Source organism: Lasioglossum baleicum, chromosome 6, assembly GCF_051020765.1.
Source record: "Lasioglossum baleicum chromosome 6, iyLasBale1, whole genome shotgun sequence".
NCBI lineage: Eukaryota > Metazoa > Arthropoda > Insecta > Hymenoptera > Halictidae > Lasioglossum > Lasioglossum baleicum.
This window is the reverse complement of record NC_134934.1, coordinates 3,458,946-3,477,798: the sequence shown is the minus strand read 5'-3', so window position 1 is coordinate 3,477,798 and position 18,853 is coordinate 3,458,946. Positions and strand designations below refer to the sequence as shown.

The 18,853-nt window shown below is 46.1% G+C and overlaps 2 protein-coding genes across 5 annotated transcripts in view; one reads left to right on the top strand and one right to left on the bottom strand.

The window, feature by feature from the left end:
- Nucleotides 1-15,752, top strand: part of Src64b (Tyrosine-protein kinase Src64B) — a 56,752-nt gene extending 41,000 nt beyond the window's left edge. For 2 of the 3 annotated variants that reach the window (XM_076425863.1, XM_076425865.1), the window contains 6 exons: nucleotides 6,024-6,267; nucleotides 7,376-7,567; nucleotides 8,015-8,225; nucleotides 8,316-8,569; nucleotides 9,602-10,312; nucleotides 10,391-15,752. In XM_076425863.1, the coding sequence (XP_076281978.1) occupies nucleotides 6,225-6,267; nucleotides 7,376-7,567; nucleotides 8,015-8,225; nucleotides 8,316-8,569; nucleotides 9,602-10,312; nucleotides 10,391-10,605 (1,626 nt within the window). In that variant the 5' untranslated portion in view covers nucleotides 6,024-6,224 and the 3' untranslated portion in view covers nucleotides 10,606-15,752. The remainder of the gene's footprint in view (nucleotides 1-6,023; nucleotides 6,268-7,375; nucleotides 7,568-8,014; nucleotides 8,226-8,315; nucleotides 8,570-9,601; nucleotides 10,313-10,390) is intronic. The other variant, XM_076425866.1, reaches the window with a different exon arrangement.
- An 85-nt stretch (nucleotides 15,753-15,837) lies between these two features.
- On the bottom strand, nucleotides 15,838-18,393 carry LOC143209764 (uncharacterized). 2 transcript variants are annotated; one of them, XM_076425876.1, is made up of 2 exons: nucleotides 17,916-18,393; nucleotides 15,838-17,008 (listed from the first exon to the last, which is right to left on the bottom strand). In XM_076425876.1, exons 1-2 carry the CDS (start codon nucleotides 18,029-18,031, stop codon nucleotides 16,318-16,320), a joined length of 807 nt encoding a protein of 268 aa, XP_076281991.1. In that variant the 5' UTR covers nucleotides 18,032-18,393; the 3' UTR covers nucleotides 15,838-16,317. The 2 variants fall into 2 exon arrangements, with proteins under 2 accessions (XP_076281991.1, XP_076281992.1); XM_076425877.1 differs by lacking the exon at nucleotides 17,916-18,393 and adding an exon at nucleotides 17,159-17,496.
- Nucleotides 18,394-18,853: the final 460 nt, after the last annotated feature.

Genomic DNA, 18,853 nt, shown 5'->3' with positions numbered 1-18,853 from the left:
CTGTTTCATTATTTTTCCTTGTCTACCGGAATAAACCTCCGCTGGCTCGAGTAAGCGGTGAGGGACGAGTCGCGCGGGGTGGCTTGTGCAAATTCAAGCGTTACAGTTTTAGCTAACCGAGTGCTACCGTATTCCGGGTGTTCTTCGCTCTCGCCAATTTTTCACCATTACCGATTACTTTCCCTTTGTTTTTGCGCGGTGCACGCTCGCCCGCTACGCAGCGTGCGCGTGCTAAGCCCCGGTTGTTTTATCGCTGTATCGATTAATGCGTTCTATCCGAAAGTCCCCATTCTGTCATTGTCCGCGATGAATCACGAGCGATACGGCAGGAGCTGAACGATAATTAATAGTTGCATAATGTAGAGCGTTTCTTCGTCGAGTCGGACGCGCGGAGAGAAAGGTGTGCATTCTTGTCGAAGTACGTTCAGTCAAATATTAATGTAAGATAATAGCCTACTAACTAAACTATTCGCTAAGTTAAAGGTGTGGGCGGTAAATGATACAATGATCGATCGTCCGCAAAGGTGCGATTTATTAAGAGAATCTTTGAGTACTTGACACTCCGAGCGTCACTGGAAGAGTGACCGCTCAGGTAAACTCTAGTCTTAAGGACATCTTGTTGCCAGCGTGTTTTCTACCTGCACCTCCAAATGTGCACTGGGTTTTTACCTGAAGGGTACGCGTCACGCTGTCGAGCCGCACGCTGCCCGCCCTCGACATTCGCAACTTCGATATTCCTTACATTAACAGGATTCTACGTCGTAGAATTACACAGTTATCCTTGTCCACGTGAAACCAAGGGCCCGTCAGTGCCGCCAGAATCGACCAAAACTGATCGATTTTTCCTCTCCCCCTTTTCCCCTTCCACTATCCCATTCCAGCGCGTTGATCATACTCCAACATCCCACACTAAGACCGTAGACTGGTCACGTATTAATCTGGTCATCAAAGAGGGGGTAAAACTGTATTCCCCTAGATTTCCCAAGGACAAGGAGAATCTCTCGCTCGGCCCGCTTGTCCCCGCCCCTTCCCCCATCGATGCTTCTGTTCGGTAGTCGAAAATGTTTATGTTTTGACGCAACCGGCCGGATCAAGACTTATCTCTCCCCACTCTACCTTCCCCTTCCACGACGCTATTCTTCTCTGTCGCGCTAGAACCAAAGCTGATCGAGCACCCGTTCGAGCAGAAGAAAAAATTGAGACTACTCTTGAAAACCCTGTCTGCCGCGTAAAAGCCGCTCGTGATTATCGTTTGTTCGAATCGCTCGAGCAGACATATTTGAGGGGTAGCGCGTTTCACTAGCGACGAAGATGTGGAAGACTTGGTGCGCAATTGGTTTAGGACTGGATGTTCCACGTTCTGTGGAGTTAAACAATTATCAATCCGGTGGCAAGAGATTGTTGCAAGAAGTAGGAAGACAACTGATTCGTATTTCTACATAGAAAATTCCTCTCGAGTCCGAAGTTAGAAAAAGTCCTCTGTTTATATCTGACCGAGCCTCGTGTCTATCTATCCGGAGGTCGGTCGATCGATCTAGGAGGCGAACCACTCAGATTTCTCGTAACTCATCGTCGATTGTCGCACAAAAAGCAGACGCGTTAACATCGAAAGCCACGGTCGCTCCCGGTGACACCATAACCCAGCCATCCAGCCAGGATCGCTGGGAGCAAAAGGTTTCAATCGGTGAACCGATAAGCGGGTCGTTTAATGCGCGCATTGTTCGCCGCCTCTTTCAACGGGAAAAACTCTCGATGGTCCCGTTAAATGCTCCTTCCCCGAGGCCCGGAGAGATCACGCACCTCTTCTTCGGGATCCCTTCCTCTGTTAATCCTGCTGCTGCATTGTGGCCGCGGCATCGCCGACCGCGCCGGCTAAAGTGGCGGGAAAGTGCGTCGGGACGAAAATTTTAATTCGTCTTTGTCCACTGTGCCACGAAACCGTCGCCATTGTTCGTCGCATAAAAGCACCATCGGATACCGAGTACATATATAGTATACGGACCACCGTGGGATATCGACCGTCTACGCGCCGTACCGCGGCTGCTAGGCTGTGCGTGAGATTTCGTGCGTGTGCTACGCCGACACAGAGACGCGCGAACGTATCATCCTGATGGCGGCGGTCGTCCTGGCCGAACGGTAGCGATGGGACCGAGTCGCAGTCATCCTCCTTCACCCTTCATTTTTAAAGTAAAGTATTCTTCCAGATCATTTTCACTTTACATCAAAATTCGCAGTCTAACAATAATGGACACGAAATTGCCGTTTCCCGAACCCATAAAAATGTCCGATTGAATTTTGCTCGACCTTTGCTCGCTTCCGACTTTCTACGAGTTTTCACTGCCATCGCTACTCGATTCTATGGGGTTGGCCGTTCGGGAAAGGCCGGGCCGGGCCGGGCCACATCCAAATCGACCACGTCTCGCTCTGTCAGCGTTGTTATATCGTTCGAATATTCGAGACAACCCCGCGGGCTGTTTAATTAAAAAGTTTTCCCCTGTGACGCGGATGCGGGATGCTGGCGTCTTCTGATTTAGGGAAACGTTCTCTTTCACAGAGTTTTCCCGAAAGGGACCCTTTTATGGTGTCCCTTGCTTTGTTCGATGAATGTCCAGTGTCGAGGGGTGAAGCATGTGGGTGACTGCTGTTGCCGAGGGTTGCTGGAAATTTCGATGGCAATGGAGATGTTTGATAGGTTTGAACGAGCTTCGTGGGATTTATGTTACTTATATAAGGGTGCTGGAATTCGCTGGCACGCTTTTCGACAGTGATTCTTGTTGGGGGGGCAGTTTGGCCGGCTATCGCGCAAAATGGTATTGCGGATGGCCCCATCGCGTATCCCGTTATATCTTATTTTCGCGTGCGAGAGAAAATATTGCGCGTTTAAGGGGGTTATAATACGCTGCTACAGTGGATCCAAAAAGTATTTAGACATTTCCGATTCTCGAGAAGTTGCGACATTCATAATAATAAGCCCGGACTCGTTTTAAAGCTTGAAGCCTTTACTTTTGCTGAACAGTGTTCGGAAAAGTTGCGAAAAACATGTACATTATTCTATCGAGAGCTGCGAAACGCAGAAACGGAAGCCCGTCTTTCGCGGCGGGAAGTAATTGCGACGGGCTTCCCTTATTAACTAGAAATATCGGCGCAAACCACATCCTGAATTACACCGCGAGAAATTGCGCGGTCGAGCGTGCGAGAAGATTAAGCGCCGCGCCGCGACCGCGACGGACCGATATTAAGTGTCCCTGTTCGCGAATACTTCATTTGAAATTCATCGACGTGGTTGTCGAACTCCATCTGCGGGAACAATGATATTCTCGAGGCCATCCAACACCTCTGAATCCGCCATAAACCGTGAAATAAAATAATCATCGTTACGTCTTAATTAATTCCTGCTTGGCGGTAATTATGTCGACCTTTCTACAATTCGGGCGAACGACCTTGTCCGACTCTTTTTAACTTCGAAGGCAGCTCGGCCCGCGGAGTAATTTCCGAGGACTTGGACCAACAGCAAACGTTAAATTTATGACTGCGAACAGACCCGTCCCTCGATCCGGGTTCATTCTGTTCGCCGTGAAAATTGAAATGCCGCCTCATTGTTCTCCGATATTCCTTTCGCGCGACAACACCGGGCTTTCCCTCGACCCCCGGCGTGTTCGTAATTTGTTTACCAGCACTTCCGTCTCCGACACGAAAGTGCGTCCTACGGATCCTTCAACTTCGGCTACAGAGACCGCGATGTTAACGCTAAACCCCTACCACAATGAAATTATAAAACGCTTTCAGGAAATCGCTGATTTCAACGCATTTCACTTTTATATGTTTTGTGCTCGGTAGCATAAACCGTTACGCTAAACCCGTAACGCTCTAGCTGCTACTCTGACGTGTCTTTTTACTTTTATGAATTATCAAAACTTTCAGTATTTCATATGCATGAAATGGATAGAATCGTATAGAACGGAAACGTTCTAGGTCGGAAGAAATGTTCCGGGCGTCTTCAATTAATTTCGAGCGTTGTCGAGTGAACGTCCATAGGCGTCCAGAGCAGAACGAAAGCAAAATTTCGAGGCGCGTTTAGACGCCAACAGTAACAAAAGGGGTTAAACGCGTACGGGCCAACCCTAGTTTCTGGAACATCGTTCAGCCGTGTCGCGAACTTGCAGAACCGTTCAATCACCTCGTAAATATTTAGACTCTCCGACGAATTGGATCCGAGCCGGCGCGGCGCACTGTTTTTCAAAAGTTGACGCTGTTATCGGCGAGTGCCCCGCTGCTCTCGCGTCTTTCTGTAATTGCGAAAGTTCCTCGGTGATCAGAATGGATGCCGGGACCATTCCGATCGATCCTGTCCCTGGGAATTACCCGACGAGCTTTTATCAACTTGCATTTACATAATTTCCCTGCTACGTCGGATTGCTTCGCTGGTCATTTTCTTGCGTCGCTATGCTTACGGAGATTCGTACAGTTCTATCACCGAATCACAGTTAACCCTTCGAGGATGGCCGATTTTTAACGATCGTACAACAGATGTTATCACGATCTGTTGTTGGTCATTTAGGCCTTTCCATATTTCTCGTAGCCATCTTTGAGTTCTTCGCGGGCAGGTTTCAGAGTGGAACATCCGAAAATTCAGACTAACGAAACGGCCTGTTGAGTGCGCCGGATGGCAGCGGTTGGTTAAAAATCGTAACGCATTTCCTGCCTTGTCGCTTTCAGCCACCGCCGTGCGCCGCCGAAATAAAAGAGGATTGATATACGGGCTCTTACACGAGGTCGCGTAGAGCCTCATAATTATGCAAGATGTAATGGTGTGTCATAGACGACAGGAAGCGTCGCCGCGCCGTGCGCTACCAACCCTCCGAGGCTTCTAGACTCTAGACGCATCGCGTCAAAGTTTATTTATTCTGGCTGCTCCGCGGTTTCATGTACGCTACCGGGGACGATTGCATCTGTCGAAGTCGAAGAACGAACGCGAATAGGGAACAACGTCTCAGCGTTTCTTGTGTTTCGAGAGGCCAACGGGGATCGAGAGTAACGCGGAAAATCGTGCCTGCCCGCGGGCTCGCATTGTCGCACGCGATCTATGCACACGCGATCCATTTGCATTTTCATAAAACCGTGTACTGTGTACCGACGCCCCTTTATCACCGGCAAACTGCACTTTTTATCAATGGTACAATTTCCGTCGCGTATAGACTGTACGGTCATTCCTTAAATTGCAAGAGTTTCTTTTCTATTATCCGATTTTTTGTGGAATTAGATCGATATTTTATTTTGTCAGGGGCTCAGTTGCGGCGCGGAATAAATTCTGCCGAACAAAGCGTGAAAAATGTCTGGATGAAGCCGTTCTAAGAATCGTCGTCGTTAGTCGCCAAAACGGGCGCTCTAATTTAGCGTGCTACTCGGAAACATCGACCACATGCCTGATTTGGAACGCGCCGAAACGGAACACGCGACCCCCGCCCCGGTAAAGAAGATGCACGACAGAGAAAAAGACTAGCGCGAAAGCGACGCGGACGCCTCGAGTCTTCTTTAAATACGGCGTGATCGATGATCCAGCGGGGGCGGCTCGTAGTTTCATGAAATCGTTCGAGATATTAGTTCCGTCTAGGAAAGTTCGCTCGTTTTTCGGTGCCTGAGAACGCGTCCAGCTGTCCAGCTTAATCTTAGTCACTGGCGCAGCATCCGTTACTCTGGTTGATTGCGCGGCCTTCGAATTGCCAAAACCGTCTCCGTTCGACCTCGAACCCTGTTTCCTCCAGCAAAGCTAGATTGCAAGGAGCTCCCTAACCGAAAGTTTGCAATAGTCGCGATCGGTAAAAAGGGACGCCGTCGCGCCGATCGCAATAATAATGGCGTCACGGTCGGAGCGTTATCGAGTCGGGTTATTTTCCACGGTTGAACGATCGTCTATCCGCAACCATGAATTATGACGACGCATCCTGCAACCGTCCTTACGGCACGGCGTGTTTCGCCTGGGAATCGTGCGGCGCGGTGTCTGATACTCCTGGTTCACCTTGCAGGTGCGCGCGGAATCGATAAACACGCGATGGAAAGAAGAAAGTGATCCTAAAAATCGCAGCGGAAGCCGCCGCCGTTCGACCTCGGGTTCATGAGATGGAGACTTCCCTCGGCGCTCGCGTCAGTCTGGAAGCCGCGTAGAATCAGCATCGCAAGGGGAACCATCGCCTTCGCGTAGCGTCGTGGCTCGGGCAAGATCCAAGATGGGCAAGTGTTGCAGCAAGCGGCAAGAGTCACAACCCCTCGGTAAGTATCCCCGAAACTTCGATCCCCACCAGCCTAGCCTCCCTGGAACTTCTATCTCGTGGCTGTTCCCCGCGATAAAGTTTTCTTTTGCAACTTACGGTCGGGCTTTAAGTATCCTTTTGGGAAAGTTTCGAGTGGCCGCCGCGCACCGGCCGTCGAGGATCTGGTTGTAGCTACACGCAGGCCCGCGGATCGGTTCCCTGGCAGACGGTTTCTTCAGGGTGTCAGAGATAACCCCGTTTTTCGGTTGCGAGCATCTTGATCTCTTTTACGAACGATTACGAGCAGATTTGATCGTGTTTTGCAAGGCGTGTTCGAAAAGTTTGAGGATCGTGCAGTGGGAAACGAGATAAGCGATGTTCTTTGGGATCTTGGGTTTAGGGAGGGGATTGTTCAATGTATAAAGTATAAAGGATGGACACATCGAATCGTATCGGATATGGTCTTACTTTAGCCGAGTTCAAATTCAAAGACCAGAGGGCGTATATTTAATTTTCTATCTATCGCGTCGCGTTTTAAAGAAACACGCCTTACAAACAAGACAGAAAACTTGACATTTAAATTTTCTGCCCCGCCTAACCTCGAGGAACGTAATCGCACCGCACGCTAAAAAAGAAGAATGGTCGCGTTATGCTGGGTAGCAAAGTTGGCCCAATTTTTTTCTCTGCCTCTTGATTTCTTTTTGGAAGTTCTTCGTATTGCTTTGAACATTCTTGGGAAAGTACCGGTTGACTATTGTGGACTTACCTGCAGCGGGAAAGGGTTGAAGAATGGACCTGTTATGCAGGAAGACAGAGTTGACCTAATTTTTTCGACGCAAACCAGCTGGGCTGGAGGTTTTCTCGATCTCTTTTTCAAAGTTTCTTTAATCTTTTTGAATGTTTTTTGGGCGTTTCGCGCGGCTATCGCGAACCCGAAATGAAAAAAAGATTAGCTTATTTGGGGTAGCAAACTCGGTTGGTTCGCCCAGTCTTCCGATTTTTCCATACCGAACGACGACGTAGGACATACGAATCGGTTGTTCAGGATTTTGATAAATATTTCAAGCGAATTGGAGGCTTGAAAATCAAGAGGAACCGAATGAAACGATTTGATTATGTTCGTCCAGGTTACAAGAAGGCAGACACAGGGATAAGCTCGAAACACAGCAATGGAGGCTCCTTGGACCGGTACACTGCCGACCCTAATCAGAGGGGTGTACAAGCGAGGGCGGACATCATCCGGCAGAGGCCGACACCCTGTAAGCTACAGATTCCGCATCAACCCCGTAAAACAAGCTCGCCTGTCGTTATGCCTGCATGTGTGTATTTTATGTTATTTTCTTTTATTTCGTAGCATAGAACGTTACCTTTTGGTTCAACTTATACTTATACGCATACAATCGAACTAGATGTAGCTTTACAAGCTTGGCAAGTGCCTGGGCCTCGACCAGATTTCGGTTACGTCAGTTTCAAGTTGAACTTGAGCGGGGGGTAGCTCGTGTAACTTTGCAGTGGTTGAAAGAAAAATTGGCAAATTGTCTTGTTACATCGTGTTGCACGAGTTACCCCATCAAAGAGTGAGCTTCGCGAGTTTCGCGGCCGCGCGAGGGATTTGCACGGCGCGGCGCGGCGTCAGATTCTGCGGCTGCGAAACAGGCTCGGTAGTAACCAGTAGCAACGCAGCGAAATTAGGATTCGGTTGCGTCGGTCGCCTAAGACCGCCGCCCCCTCGGACCCGTATATAAATTGGTTTGTTCTTGAAACAGCGCATTCACAGAGGTCGAACAAGATCGTGGTGGCCCTGTACAATTACACCGCGCGCGAGAGCACCGACGTCAGCTTCGTGAAGGGCGACCGTATGGAAGTATTGGATGACTCGGAGCCCGACTGGTGGAAAGTTTTGCACTTGACAACTTTACAAGAGGGCCTGATTCCTTGGAACTTTGTGGCCGTCGAGCGTTCGGTGGAGAGCGAAGAGTGAGCCCTCGTTCTCAATTTGGTTTGCTGTGCCAGTTGATGATATAGCGACTCCCTTTATCTAAAACAAATAAAAATCTCTGTTCGCAGCTGGTTTTTCGAAAATGTCTCGCGGAAGGAGGCCGGCAAGCTGCTGCTGGTCGACGAGAACCCGCGGGGAACGTTCCTGGTCAGACCCAGCGAGCACAATCCTAGAGGATACAGCCTTTCCGTCAAGGACTGGGAGGAAGGAAGGGGCCACCATGTCAAACACTATAAAATTAAACCGCTGGACAATGGAGGCTTCTTTATCGCCACCAACCAGACATTCCCCACTCTGCCAGCTCTCGTTATGGCGTACAGCAGTAAGCAATCCACTCGCATGCCCTCGAAAAATTTGCTTCGATGTATGTAGTATGAAAACGATGGGTTGCGCAACATCAACAGCTGTTGCATTCGTGGAAATGATCAGCGTTGTTAAAAACAACTGCTACCGGCGACAGTCAATGTTTTATCTTTGCAGACAAGAACTGTTTCCACCACATTTTTCAAAATTTGTCTGATCTCGTTTCAGAGAAATCAATTTCTATCGCCACAGGGGCGACGTTCATTCGCAAACGGGTAAAACGACGAGCCTATAGACTATAGACGAACACAGAGTCCGCAAGAGTGCGAAATGTGCTTATCACCCATTGCTCAGCACCCCTTACATTTCGTAGACTATTTGCTACCTTAACACGTGTTTGCACGGCGACACAGTTGCGAATCGATAAAGCGTTTCCGCCGCGTCGCCCCATTTGCGTCTCTTAGGAGCATTCTCTTCGGAGCCCAATAATACAATATTTATCGTTTACCTTTGTTAGCGCAAGCATCGATCCTAACGCCAAACCTGCTTCTGTCTCTGCGAAAGTATAACAAATCAAAGACGCATCGATTACCTTCTAGAGCTGGTACAAAGTAGACTCTGCTCCTATCACCCTAAAATTAATTACTTCCACTGAAAGATTACAGGAAGTTCTACCCTTTGCGCTCTACAGCGTTGCCAAAAATTAGCAAGCCGTACTTCCAAACAATTTTTCTGTTATTAAATGTTTATTTTGAACGGTGGTCAAACGACCGGTTTCATTTACATTGGCAACATTCGAAAGTGTATTTGCCCTAATTCTATCTTGGATAAAATACTCGACAAAAATGATGAACTCACACGAACCAGTCCATCGTACGATCAGAAGATCCGCATCGTACATTATTCAGCTTATTGTTAGAGTAGATACCTCTTGCATCAGTGAGGTTAATACCAGCTCGTATTTGATTACTACAAAGAAGCAAATCCTGATAAGAGGATCACAGTAGTCCGCGCGGGTGAGATTGTGCTAAATAAAATGATGATCTTTCAGAGAACGCGTTGGGTCTCTGCCATGTGCTCTCGAAACCCTGTCCGAAGCCCCAGCCGGACATGTGGGACCTCGGTCCGGAGCTGCGCGACAAGTGGGAGATCAACAGGAACGAGATCCAGCTGATCCGCAAACTGGGCCACGGCAACTTCGGCGAGGTGTATTACGGCAAGTGGAGGAACAAGATCGAAGTGGCTGTGAAAACGTTGCGACCCGGGACTATGTCCACAGAAGCATTCCTCCAGGAAGCGGCGATCATGAAACAGTTCCGGCATAGACACCTGGTGGCGTTGTACGCAATCTGCTCGAAGGAGGAACCGATCTACATCGTGCAGGAATACATGTGTAACGGTAGCTTGCTGGACTTCCTGAGAACGGGAGACGGAAAGTACATGCAGTTCGAGGACCTGATCTACATAGCGGCACAGGTGGCATCTGGAATGGAACACCTAGAGAGCAAGCAGCTGATACACAGAGACCTGGCGGCGAGGAACGTGCTTATAGGAGAGAAGAACAAGGCAAAGATATGCGACTTTGGCCTTGCCAGGGCGATCGAGGACGACGAGTACTGTCCCAAGCAAGGTAGCAGATTCCCTGTCAGGTGGACGGCTCCGGAGGCCATCGTCTATGGCAGATTCAGCATCAAGAGCGACGTCTGGTCCTACGGCATACTGCTGATGGAGCTCTTCACTTATGGCCAAGTTCCTTATCCCGGTGGGTAAAATCTTAATTAATATGGATTTAAAATGTTAATTGTTTGAAGTTGACGATTGATTTTGGCTTGTTTCGCAGGTATGCAGGGTCGCGAGGTAATAGAGCAGATAAACAAGGGCTACCGAATGCCAAAACCACTGAATCACCCGCTGCCGGACAGCATTTATCGATTGATGTTGCAATGCTGGGACGCCAGTCCCGAGAAGCGACCCACGTTCGAGTTCCTGAATCACTATTTCGAGTCATTTAACGTCACTAGCGAAATACCGTATCTCGAGCCGCCAATGGACTGATACACAGCTCACATGCCGAGTCACATGATGCCGCACGGTCATTTCCACCCAGCGCACATTAACTGTGCCATGGAGTTTTATGGTATTTACTGCTAAAGAGCCTCCGACCGAGGAGATACGCTCTCCGAGAATTCCAAAAAACGAAACGAAAAAACAAAAAACAGAAAAAAAACAAACGTAATAGAAACGAAAGGAGAGAAAAAACGAAACGGAATGACAGAGTGCGTAGAATCGTGCGAAAAAATCGGAGAAGAAGAAATGGAACACTGCGAAAACGCAGATTGGCGACCAGGAATTTTTCTGAACGTTACCAGATTTCTCGAAGCAATCGTTGTTACAAAACGCTGCCAAAATATCTCCTCCATGGTGTTCGCGAAGTATAATAACAATAAGTGTTCTTTTTTTCTTTCTATTCCGGAAGTTTTTGAAATTGCGTGAGCGTCTCAAGACGGGATTGAGATCTTGGTGTGCCATGGAACTATGAATATCGAACGGAAACAAAAAAAAAGGAAAGAAAAGAGGATAAAATGAAAATTTGTGACCAATCGTAAATAACTGCCGACTGATACCGGAGTCAGACGACTGATAATAAGATTAATAGAATCTCTACCCGTATCCAGTATCTATTTAAGGTTTAAACGAAAATCGTTCGTCGTTCGAGATACTTAAAAAAGTAAGCATTTTCACAATTTTCGAGGGGCTGAGAAAGTATAATCGGCGATGGCGGTACGTACCGATTACCGTACGAGGGGAGAGGAGATGCGTGTTTTAGAGAGTAGACGAGACCGGAGACCCGTCGAGATCTAAGAGTAGAATCCTTACATGATAGAAGATGTAACCGATGTAATAATTAGTCCGTCGATGTACGATCGTAGCGCGAGAAAAAAGAAGGAGCGTTCTCGTTGATCTCGAATCGGTCGCGAACCGACCTTTCCTAGGATCCGAAAAAAGAAAAAATACAAAAACCGTGTTTTCTTTCCTCTTTTTATCGTAACGCGATTAAAGTCCGATCCTCGAGGATCGAAAAGTTTCAATTGCGAACGGTCCATCGGACGCACAAATCGGTGATAGAACGCAATCACGTTCTACGGTAATGTGTAGAGTGTAGCAGCGACCTTATCGTTTAATTTTCGAACGGCGCACCGTCGCGTAGAACAATATTTTATACGAGAGATTGATACGTTTTCTACGTAGATGAACAAGCAAACGAAAAGATAAAGGGACGAAGAGTAGGGAAAAACAACAGTAGGGGAACTGTTTTTTCGGTGTAGTTTTGTTCTGTGAACGGTGCATTTGCAAATACACGATTCGAAAGCACCGCACGACGATACGTTTCTGTAATATACGTATTATTATTTTCTACTGTGATCGAAGCCTGCAAAAGAACGCAAAAACAAAGTCGAACTGTCGTTTCTCGTCTGTGTTTCGGAGGAAAAGTCTCCGTGGACCGGAACGGAGCAGCTGCCGGTCGAACGAGACGAATAATCTCGGTCATCGATGTTTCTCGTACAAAGCGAAAAGATTGTAAATTTTCTACTAAACACGCAAAGAACGACAGGTTTTAGGATAGTGTCTAGACGGTAGGCCGCGTGGTAAATGTAAAGCGAGAGAAAAAGGAAATGAGCAAAAAAGAGAGAATAAGTCTCCTCGGGGTGTGAAACGCGCAATCGTGCGAATCTTTCATTTTCTAACGTGGATATCTCGATCCCAGTTTCGATTCCGAGGACATCGTTGTTGTCGTCATGGTCGTCCCCCGTGGAACGTATCGTTAGACGTAAGTCCCTAGACGTACATTCAACTATTGTCACGATTTCAAGACGAAGAAAATTACACGATGAGCCATTATGACACTTTAGATATTAACGTTTAAACGAGTAAGAAAAAAAAACAATTGATTAAAGCGAGGGAGCGAGCGCGAGAGACTGAGAGAATGGATGAATGACAGGGAGATAGCGTGCGAAACGAGAGAAAGAGAGATTACGCGTGTGTAGTGAATTGTTACACAGTGTCTGTGCGGTATTATTTTCATTTTTCACGCGCATTTTGCCGTGACAGTAAGAGAACAGCAATAAAATGTCGCGCTCTTCAGACGCCCCGTAAAACATTGCTCAATAGAAGCGTTCTCGCTTGGTCACATTTAAGAAGCAGAGTGCACCTGGCAAACCTGACTAGTGTGAGTATCTATGAGATGGGAGATCTTGGTTGCCCGAAGCCGCGGATTTTTTTAAATAGCAATTCATCAAACTGGATAATTCTGTACATGTTGAAGAAATAGAATATCACAGTTCACAACATTTCAAGAAATTGTTAATGAAATAACGATAGAATTCGAACACGTCCGAGATTGAACTTTTATGTGTTAATATCAGCGATAATTTCTGTGGCCAAGGCATTGTATTATATTATCGATGAGAAGTCACCTCGAGCAACCAGGTTCTTTCGTCTATCGTAGTTCTGACCGCAAACGTCCCAAGATACATCGATATATCGTGGATACCGTGTCAGTGTAACGCATTTAAACAGCTTACGTTCATTGGGACTCGTCGCGAACTCGACATTATATTGCAGACTTTATATATATAAAGTATGACTTTGATTAGCAGGGCGAACGCCATACCTTCGTTGTGTGAGTTGACTAATTTATTCTATTCTATATAATACGACGCGGTGAGTGCACGTGGAAAAGCATCATGTTTACGTAGCGTTTAGAGTTTAGAGAGTAGCTGTATTACGTCCAGTAAAAACTTTTTCTAATGAGCGTTTTATACCGATCAAAATGTTGTTGTGTTTCTCTTGCACGGAGAACGGTCACTCTTCGAGGTATGTATCTCGCTAAACTAATCATGTTGTCGCCATAGGTTCGGTAGACCGGAAGCAAAGATTCGCTTTCAGCGGACTCGTCCGAGTCCGTTCGAACACCACCAAGCGTGTTTATTCGCCCGTCCAGCTGGGCGGAAAGTATCGTTTGATTTCTCTGTATCGAGTGTCACTGTCCCCATAGATCATTTTACCCGAGCAAAACGTAAGAGAGTGGTATATTTAAATGTTATAACTGGTTAGGGCATCGCGTGTGGCCTTTTCCACTGGACCTAGAGACTGATATCGTTTAGAGAAAACGGAAACAGCTGTATTCGAATGTATTCGACGACTATACCAGACATGAATTTTCCACAATCTGTTCGAATCGATAACTTAACTGTAGTCGCTGGAAACGACGCTATGTGGTCGTAAAATGTACATATACTTTGATTCGAAATGACAATCTTGGTGACCAACCATCTTGGTGTTTTTAATAGTCGGAAGATTAAAATCTTTTCTTTCTTTCCTGTGCGTATGGAAAAACAAAAAAGAAATAATGAAATCTTTAGCTGGTAATTTGTTCGTTGAAACGTCTGAAACACGAGAGCTTTGCTCCCGATCGATTTTACGACCGCGTGTCTCTTCCATCGAGAGTACGGTGTTAGTATTACAAGACAGAAAGCTGTTGTGAAATTTCTATTGCACGTGCCTGTTGAATCATTATCTGTTCGTCGATATTTGAATACAAACCTTAGGCGGGCACAATCTCTTATCATATTCGAACGGGAACAGTTTTTTCGCGGTAGAAGAAGAAGAAGAAGCAAATTTCTAGGTTTTCAGCGGTTGTTTTCAATATCGAAATTGAACTGCACGTCGGGAGACGCCGCGCCGCGTTCCAAATGCTGCGCGACAGACATGCGTTCCGATGACGAAAGAACCTGTTGCTAATGGTATCATCGTAATGCGTCCGGTAGTCCAAAGTATATTTAATACGCTGGTTTGCGCACGTATGTAAAGCTATTACTTTTTCTTCAATGCTTGTCTACCATTCGTTATCAGAAATACACAGAGGTATGCAAATTATTGGTCTGATTGTCAGATTATACAACCGGCGAGGGACAAAAACTGTTCCGTTTTATTTAAATCTCGCAGGTCGTACATACGCTATTTAACTATTGTCGTATCTCTATTGTTTTGGCTCGAGTCGTTGGGCGCTAACGGAGAATAATAGTTTGTCGAGAATGAAATTTCTACGGGAGAGTGGCGCGAGAAAACCTGTTCAATAGTTTGCACACCTCTCTCAATGCCAAGTTGATAGAATTATAATGATCCAGACTGGAAGTTTCGTAGTCTATGAATGTTTGCCGTCTCAATTATCGATCTAGTAGCACTTTGCGATAACTTCGACTGTATTTTTACTACTTTTATCGGGCAAAATCTATTTTTACCGGTCCGATCGGCCGTATCGTTTCTAATCTTTCGCATACGACACTTTCGGTTCTATTGGCATGCGTTGTACGGTTATTATTAACAACACCAATCATTGCATTGTGACTTGTATATTTAGGCACAGCTTCGTTTCCATTGTTAGGTACATCGAGTAATAACAATCCGTTTGATTGAGCGTCTAGATCGCCAGAGATCGATCCCTTTTTCCATCCCTTTATTGTCGAAAAAACACCGCATCTCTCGGCTCGGAGACAAGTTTCGAGCGCAACGACCAACACGAACATGTTCTTTTCGGTTTCTCTTGGTGGCGAACGCGCGTTCGCGCTCTTAATCATTTCCCTTTCGTTTTTTTTCTTTTCCTTTTAATTAAAAATCATCCGTTTCGTCGTGGCTCCGTTCAAATGAAATTTTACTAAATCTGTGATATAGCGACAGACCTCATGTTTTGATACAGAGTTTGAGTGTTGCGCGGGGCTACCACGAAATCATTCGTCGTACCGGAGAAGCTGCTAAATAATACCGTTCGTAGTAGATGTTGAAAATAAACGGAGAGAGAGCGAGAGAGAGAAAAAAAAGAAAGAAGACTATGGATGATGATGATGATGAAAAGAAAAACCGAACAGTCGTCACGTGATGCGCACACCAAATAGATGGATATTTTTTAACGCAGTTTTAGGCTTTCTTCGAAGGTTTCTCACAGTACACAGCGCGTCAACATGGTTCACACTCGTACCTAAAGTAAAGAAAAAAAAAGTAAAAGAAGAAGAATACGGATCAATATATCGTCATTGTTTACGTACCAAAGCTTATTATCATTAAGTAATTTAACGGTTACTTTGTATCATTGTATTAAGTATCGTAAGCCTATGCAGATATAAATATATTATGTATCATACGAAGACGTAAGATGTTGATGACCTTGAAAAAACGACCTTCACGTGTGATCAGCAGCGGAAGACTGGGAATTTGAATGATACAAATGAATTAATTTGAAGAAATTTATTCTCTAATACCAATCTCTCATCTCGTAATACAAAAATTTGTAAATAAAGATATTAAATTTAATTTTTTTTTCTGTACGTAATAGCTAACTGATTAGTCGGACACAAACGATTTTTAGGAAAACAAAACAAAGCCGTACATCGTGTTTTATTATCTTCATGTTTCTTGTCTTTGTTATCACGTTGTTTGAGACGATATCGACATCGAATCATTTAAATGTTATTTCATTCTTTGAATACTTTCTACAAAGATGCAGACGCTTTTTCTCGTTTTTTCTTTCTTTTTGTTATTTTTTTTGTTTGAAGATTTTCTATTTTATATTATGTATAATTTAGGTACCAAATTGAATTGGTTTCTCGTAGCAAACATATAGTATTTAGACACGTCTCTCGTACACGAACGCCGCACGCTAGTCCTCGAAGAACCGTATAAGAAATCTGCCAGTAACTCGGTACATTAGAATTAAATATACATCATTTCTGCCATGTGCGACATCTTCTTTGGGATATGAACAAACTCCTCGAAGTAACTGGCAAGTTCATCGATGGTGACGTCGCACGAAGGCGGAGACATTCTCGCTTGTACAGAACACGTGTTCGAACTGGAAGGTTGACTGGTCGAACCACTGGACTCCGACTGGCTGGTACCGCTGCTACCTCTGCCAGGACCAGGCCCTCTTTTCAAACTGGGCATCGTATTGCTACGCGCACGTAGGAAACTACACGCTTGGTAATTATCTTGGATGCTAGTGTCGTCCTTAGCCTGCCTATTCTCCTGATTAATGTTCAGAGTTTTAAAGTCTTTCGCGACGGACCAATGACCGAAAACCTTCTTGTTCTTCCATGCATCGCTACATTTACAAGTCCCCTTTAACAGTGTACTCATTGGACTATCGCTAAGACAAGTAGCATCAGTGTCGTTTAATTTTAAGACAGCCTCTTTGATTATCGAGTTCTTATTCTTATCGAGTACTCTTTCGTTCTTCGAAGGTTTGAAGTTCGTTGTGCTTTTCACGCCTCTCGGGCTGATTTCAGATAAACTTGGCCTACCGGGCATCGATCTCCTTTGAAATAAGTAACTACAATCAGACCCAACACTTTTACTTGTACTTCTAAACGGGTTCGGCGACTTTGCTTTGTCAGTGGTCGTTAAACTGAAACAACAAAAAGCAACGATCACGATTACTATCACTGGCGAGTAGCAGCAACAGTCTCGGTAAACACAAACAAAATAATATCAGTGTACGGATGTGATAGCTACATAATACTAATCGGACAATGTATTTAGTAATAGTCAACGGAACCGTGATAAGAGCATCGTTCGATATTATCCAATGATGATTCATCGCTCCTGGCAAACTGCCTTGGGTCGAATATTGGTAAATATCAGCCGAGTTTGTCGCTTATGCAACCACGCGAAACCAAGGAAACTCGCGGTTCGAACAGTCTTCCGATCACCCACGTTCGATCGATTAAACATCCGTCAAAACGTAAATAACACTGTCACGACGCTAACACTATCGAGTATCGACGTCGCGTCGTGTCGCTGCGTTTCGCGATCGTTCGAGAGGAACGACTCGCGACTTGCCACTCGCGGCGTATCGTAACGGTTTTTATCGAACTCGCTGCTAGCATGTAAACATATCGATTCCCTTACGGATCACGGTTAACCCTGTAGTCGGGTCGTTGCGTCGACACCGCGAGCGCGAGCAAGAGACGTCGGTCGTTGGAATGTATGCTGGCGAGCGGTTGCTTACTTTGATAAATCCAAGTCACGCGCGATGTAAACAAAGACACGAAACGGCGACGGAGAGCGCGAGAAAGAGAGAGAAGGAGAGGGAGGAAAGGAAAGAGATGGTCACGTACTTGAGCAAAACGAGGTAACGTTAATCGGAGACCTTGACCGCGCGCGCGGAAAGGGGTTGAGTCGCAGAATCGCTTGTGCGACACGTCGAACGCGTTCCGAACCCGTTTGCGAGGGAACAGGCGCTTCGAATGATCACTGGCATCGAAGAGCAAGAACTATAGCCGAGCATTCGGTTCTGGCGGTGGATTGCTTACTGGGGACAGCTCGTCGAGAGTCGATCAATTTCGAGCTTCTCCAAACTCGCCGGCAGCACCTCGTCAGCCATGCTCACTGTTTTACACGTTTCTGTGTTCAATGCTCGCGGGAACATGGCATCGTGCCGAATCACTGTTGGCAAACAAACGTTGACAGCCGTCGGAAAATTCCAGAACGATGGGTAGAATGTTTCGGGAGAATTAGGTTAGAACGACAATGACGACAGCCAGACGAAAGCCGTGTGCGCCCGTCTGCGATCACCACATTTCCACCGAGTCCTGTTCACTGTTTCCACGATCTGTCACACGAGCACCATCCCGAACCCACTGCTACAACGCTCGCTCAGCAGATATCGCTCGTGGACAACGCTTCGCGATCAATTAATCATTGACAGTACGTAAATAAACAGACTTTTGCGCGCAACTGCCATTCTACTGCTGCTCGATACCGGAAGCTACGATCCCAGATGGCGCTTCCGCGAACGCGCTTCTTCTAATTGCATGCGCCATTGGCCATCCATTGACGATCTGGACGCGACATCTACACTATCTAGGTGCAACTACCTCCAACAACCCTATATACATATATACATATATATAATTACTATTAGCATATCCTCTCTGCTATTAGTTCCTGTTCCTAATTCCTGACAGAACGTAAATAAACATAAACAGACTTCTGCCTGTCTGCGTGTAACTGCCATTCTACATTCTATAATTATAATACGTTTCTACTGCTGTCGAATATGTACTGGAATCTGCTATATCCCAGATGGCGCCACCGCGAACACGCTCATCCCGCGTATACTCCCCACTCCCCACCATTTACAAAACGATTCAAAGATTAGACTTCGGACGCTGATGACGCGCGATGTTGAATCATGTTTAGAGTAATTAACAAATTGTTAACGCATGATATTCAAAAGATATTCGCGACA

Bases quoted from the DNA above. Each gene is read 5' to 3' on its own strand.
- LOC143209764 (XM_076425876.1), bottom strand. From the start codon at position 18,031: ATGTTCCCGCGAGCATTGAACACAGAAACGTGTAAAACAGTGAGCATG. The intron at 17,009-17,915 runs GTAAGCAATCCA...TTGTTGTTTCAG, and splicing joins CTCTCGACGAGCTGTCCCCA to TTTAACGACCACTGACAAAG.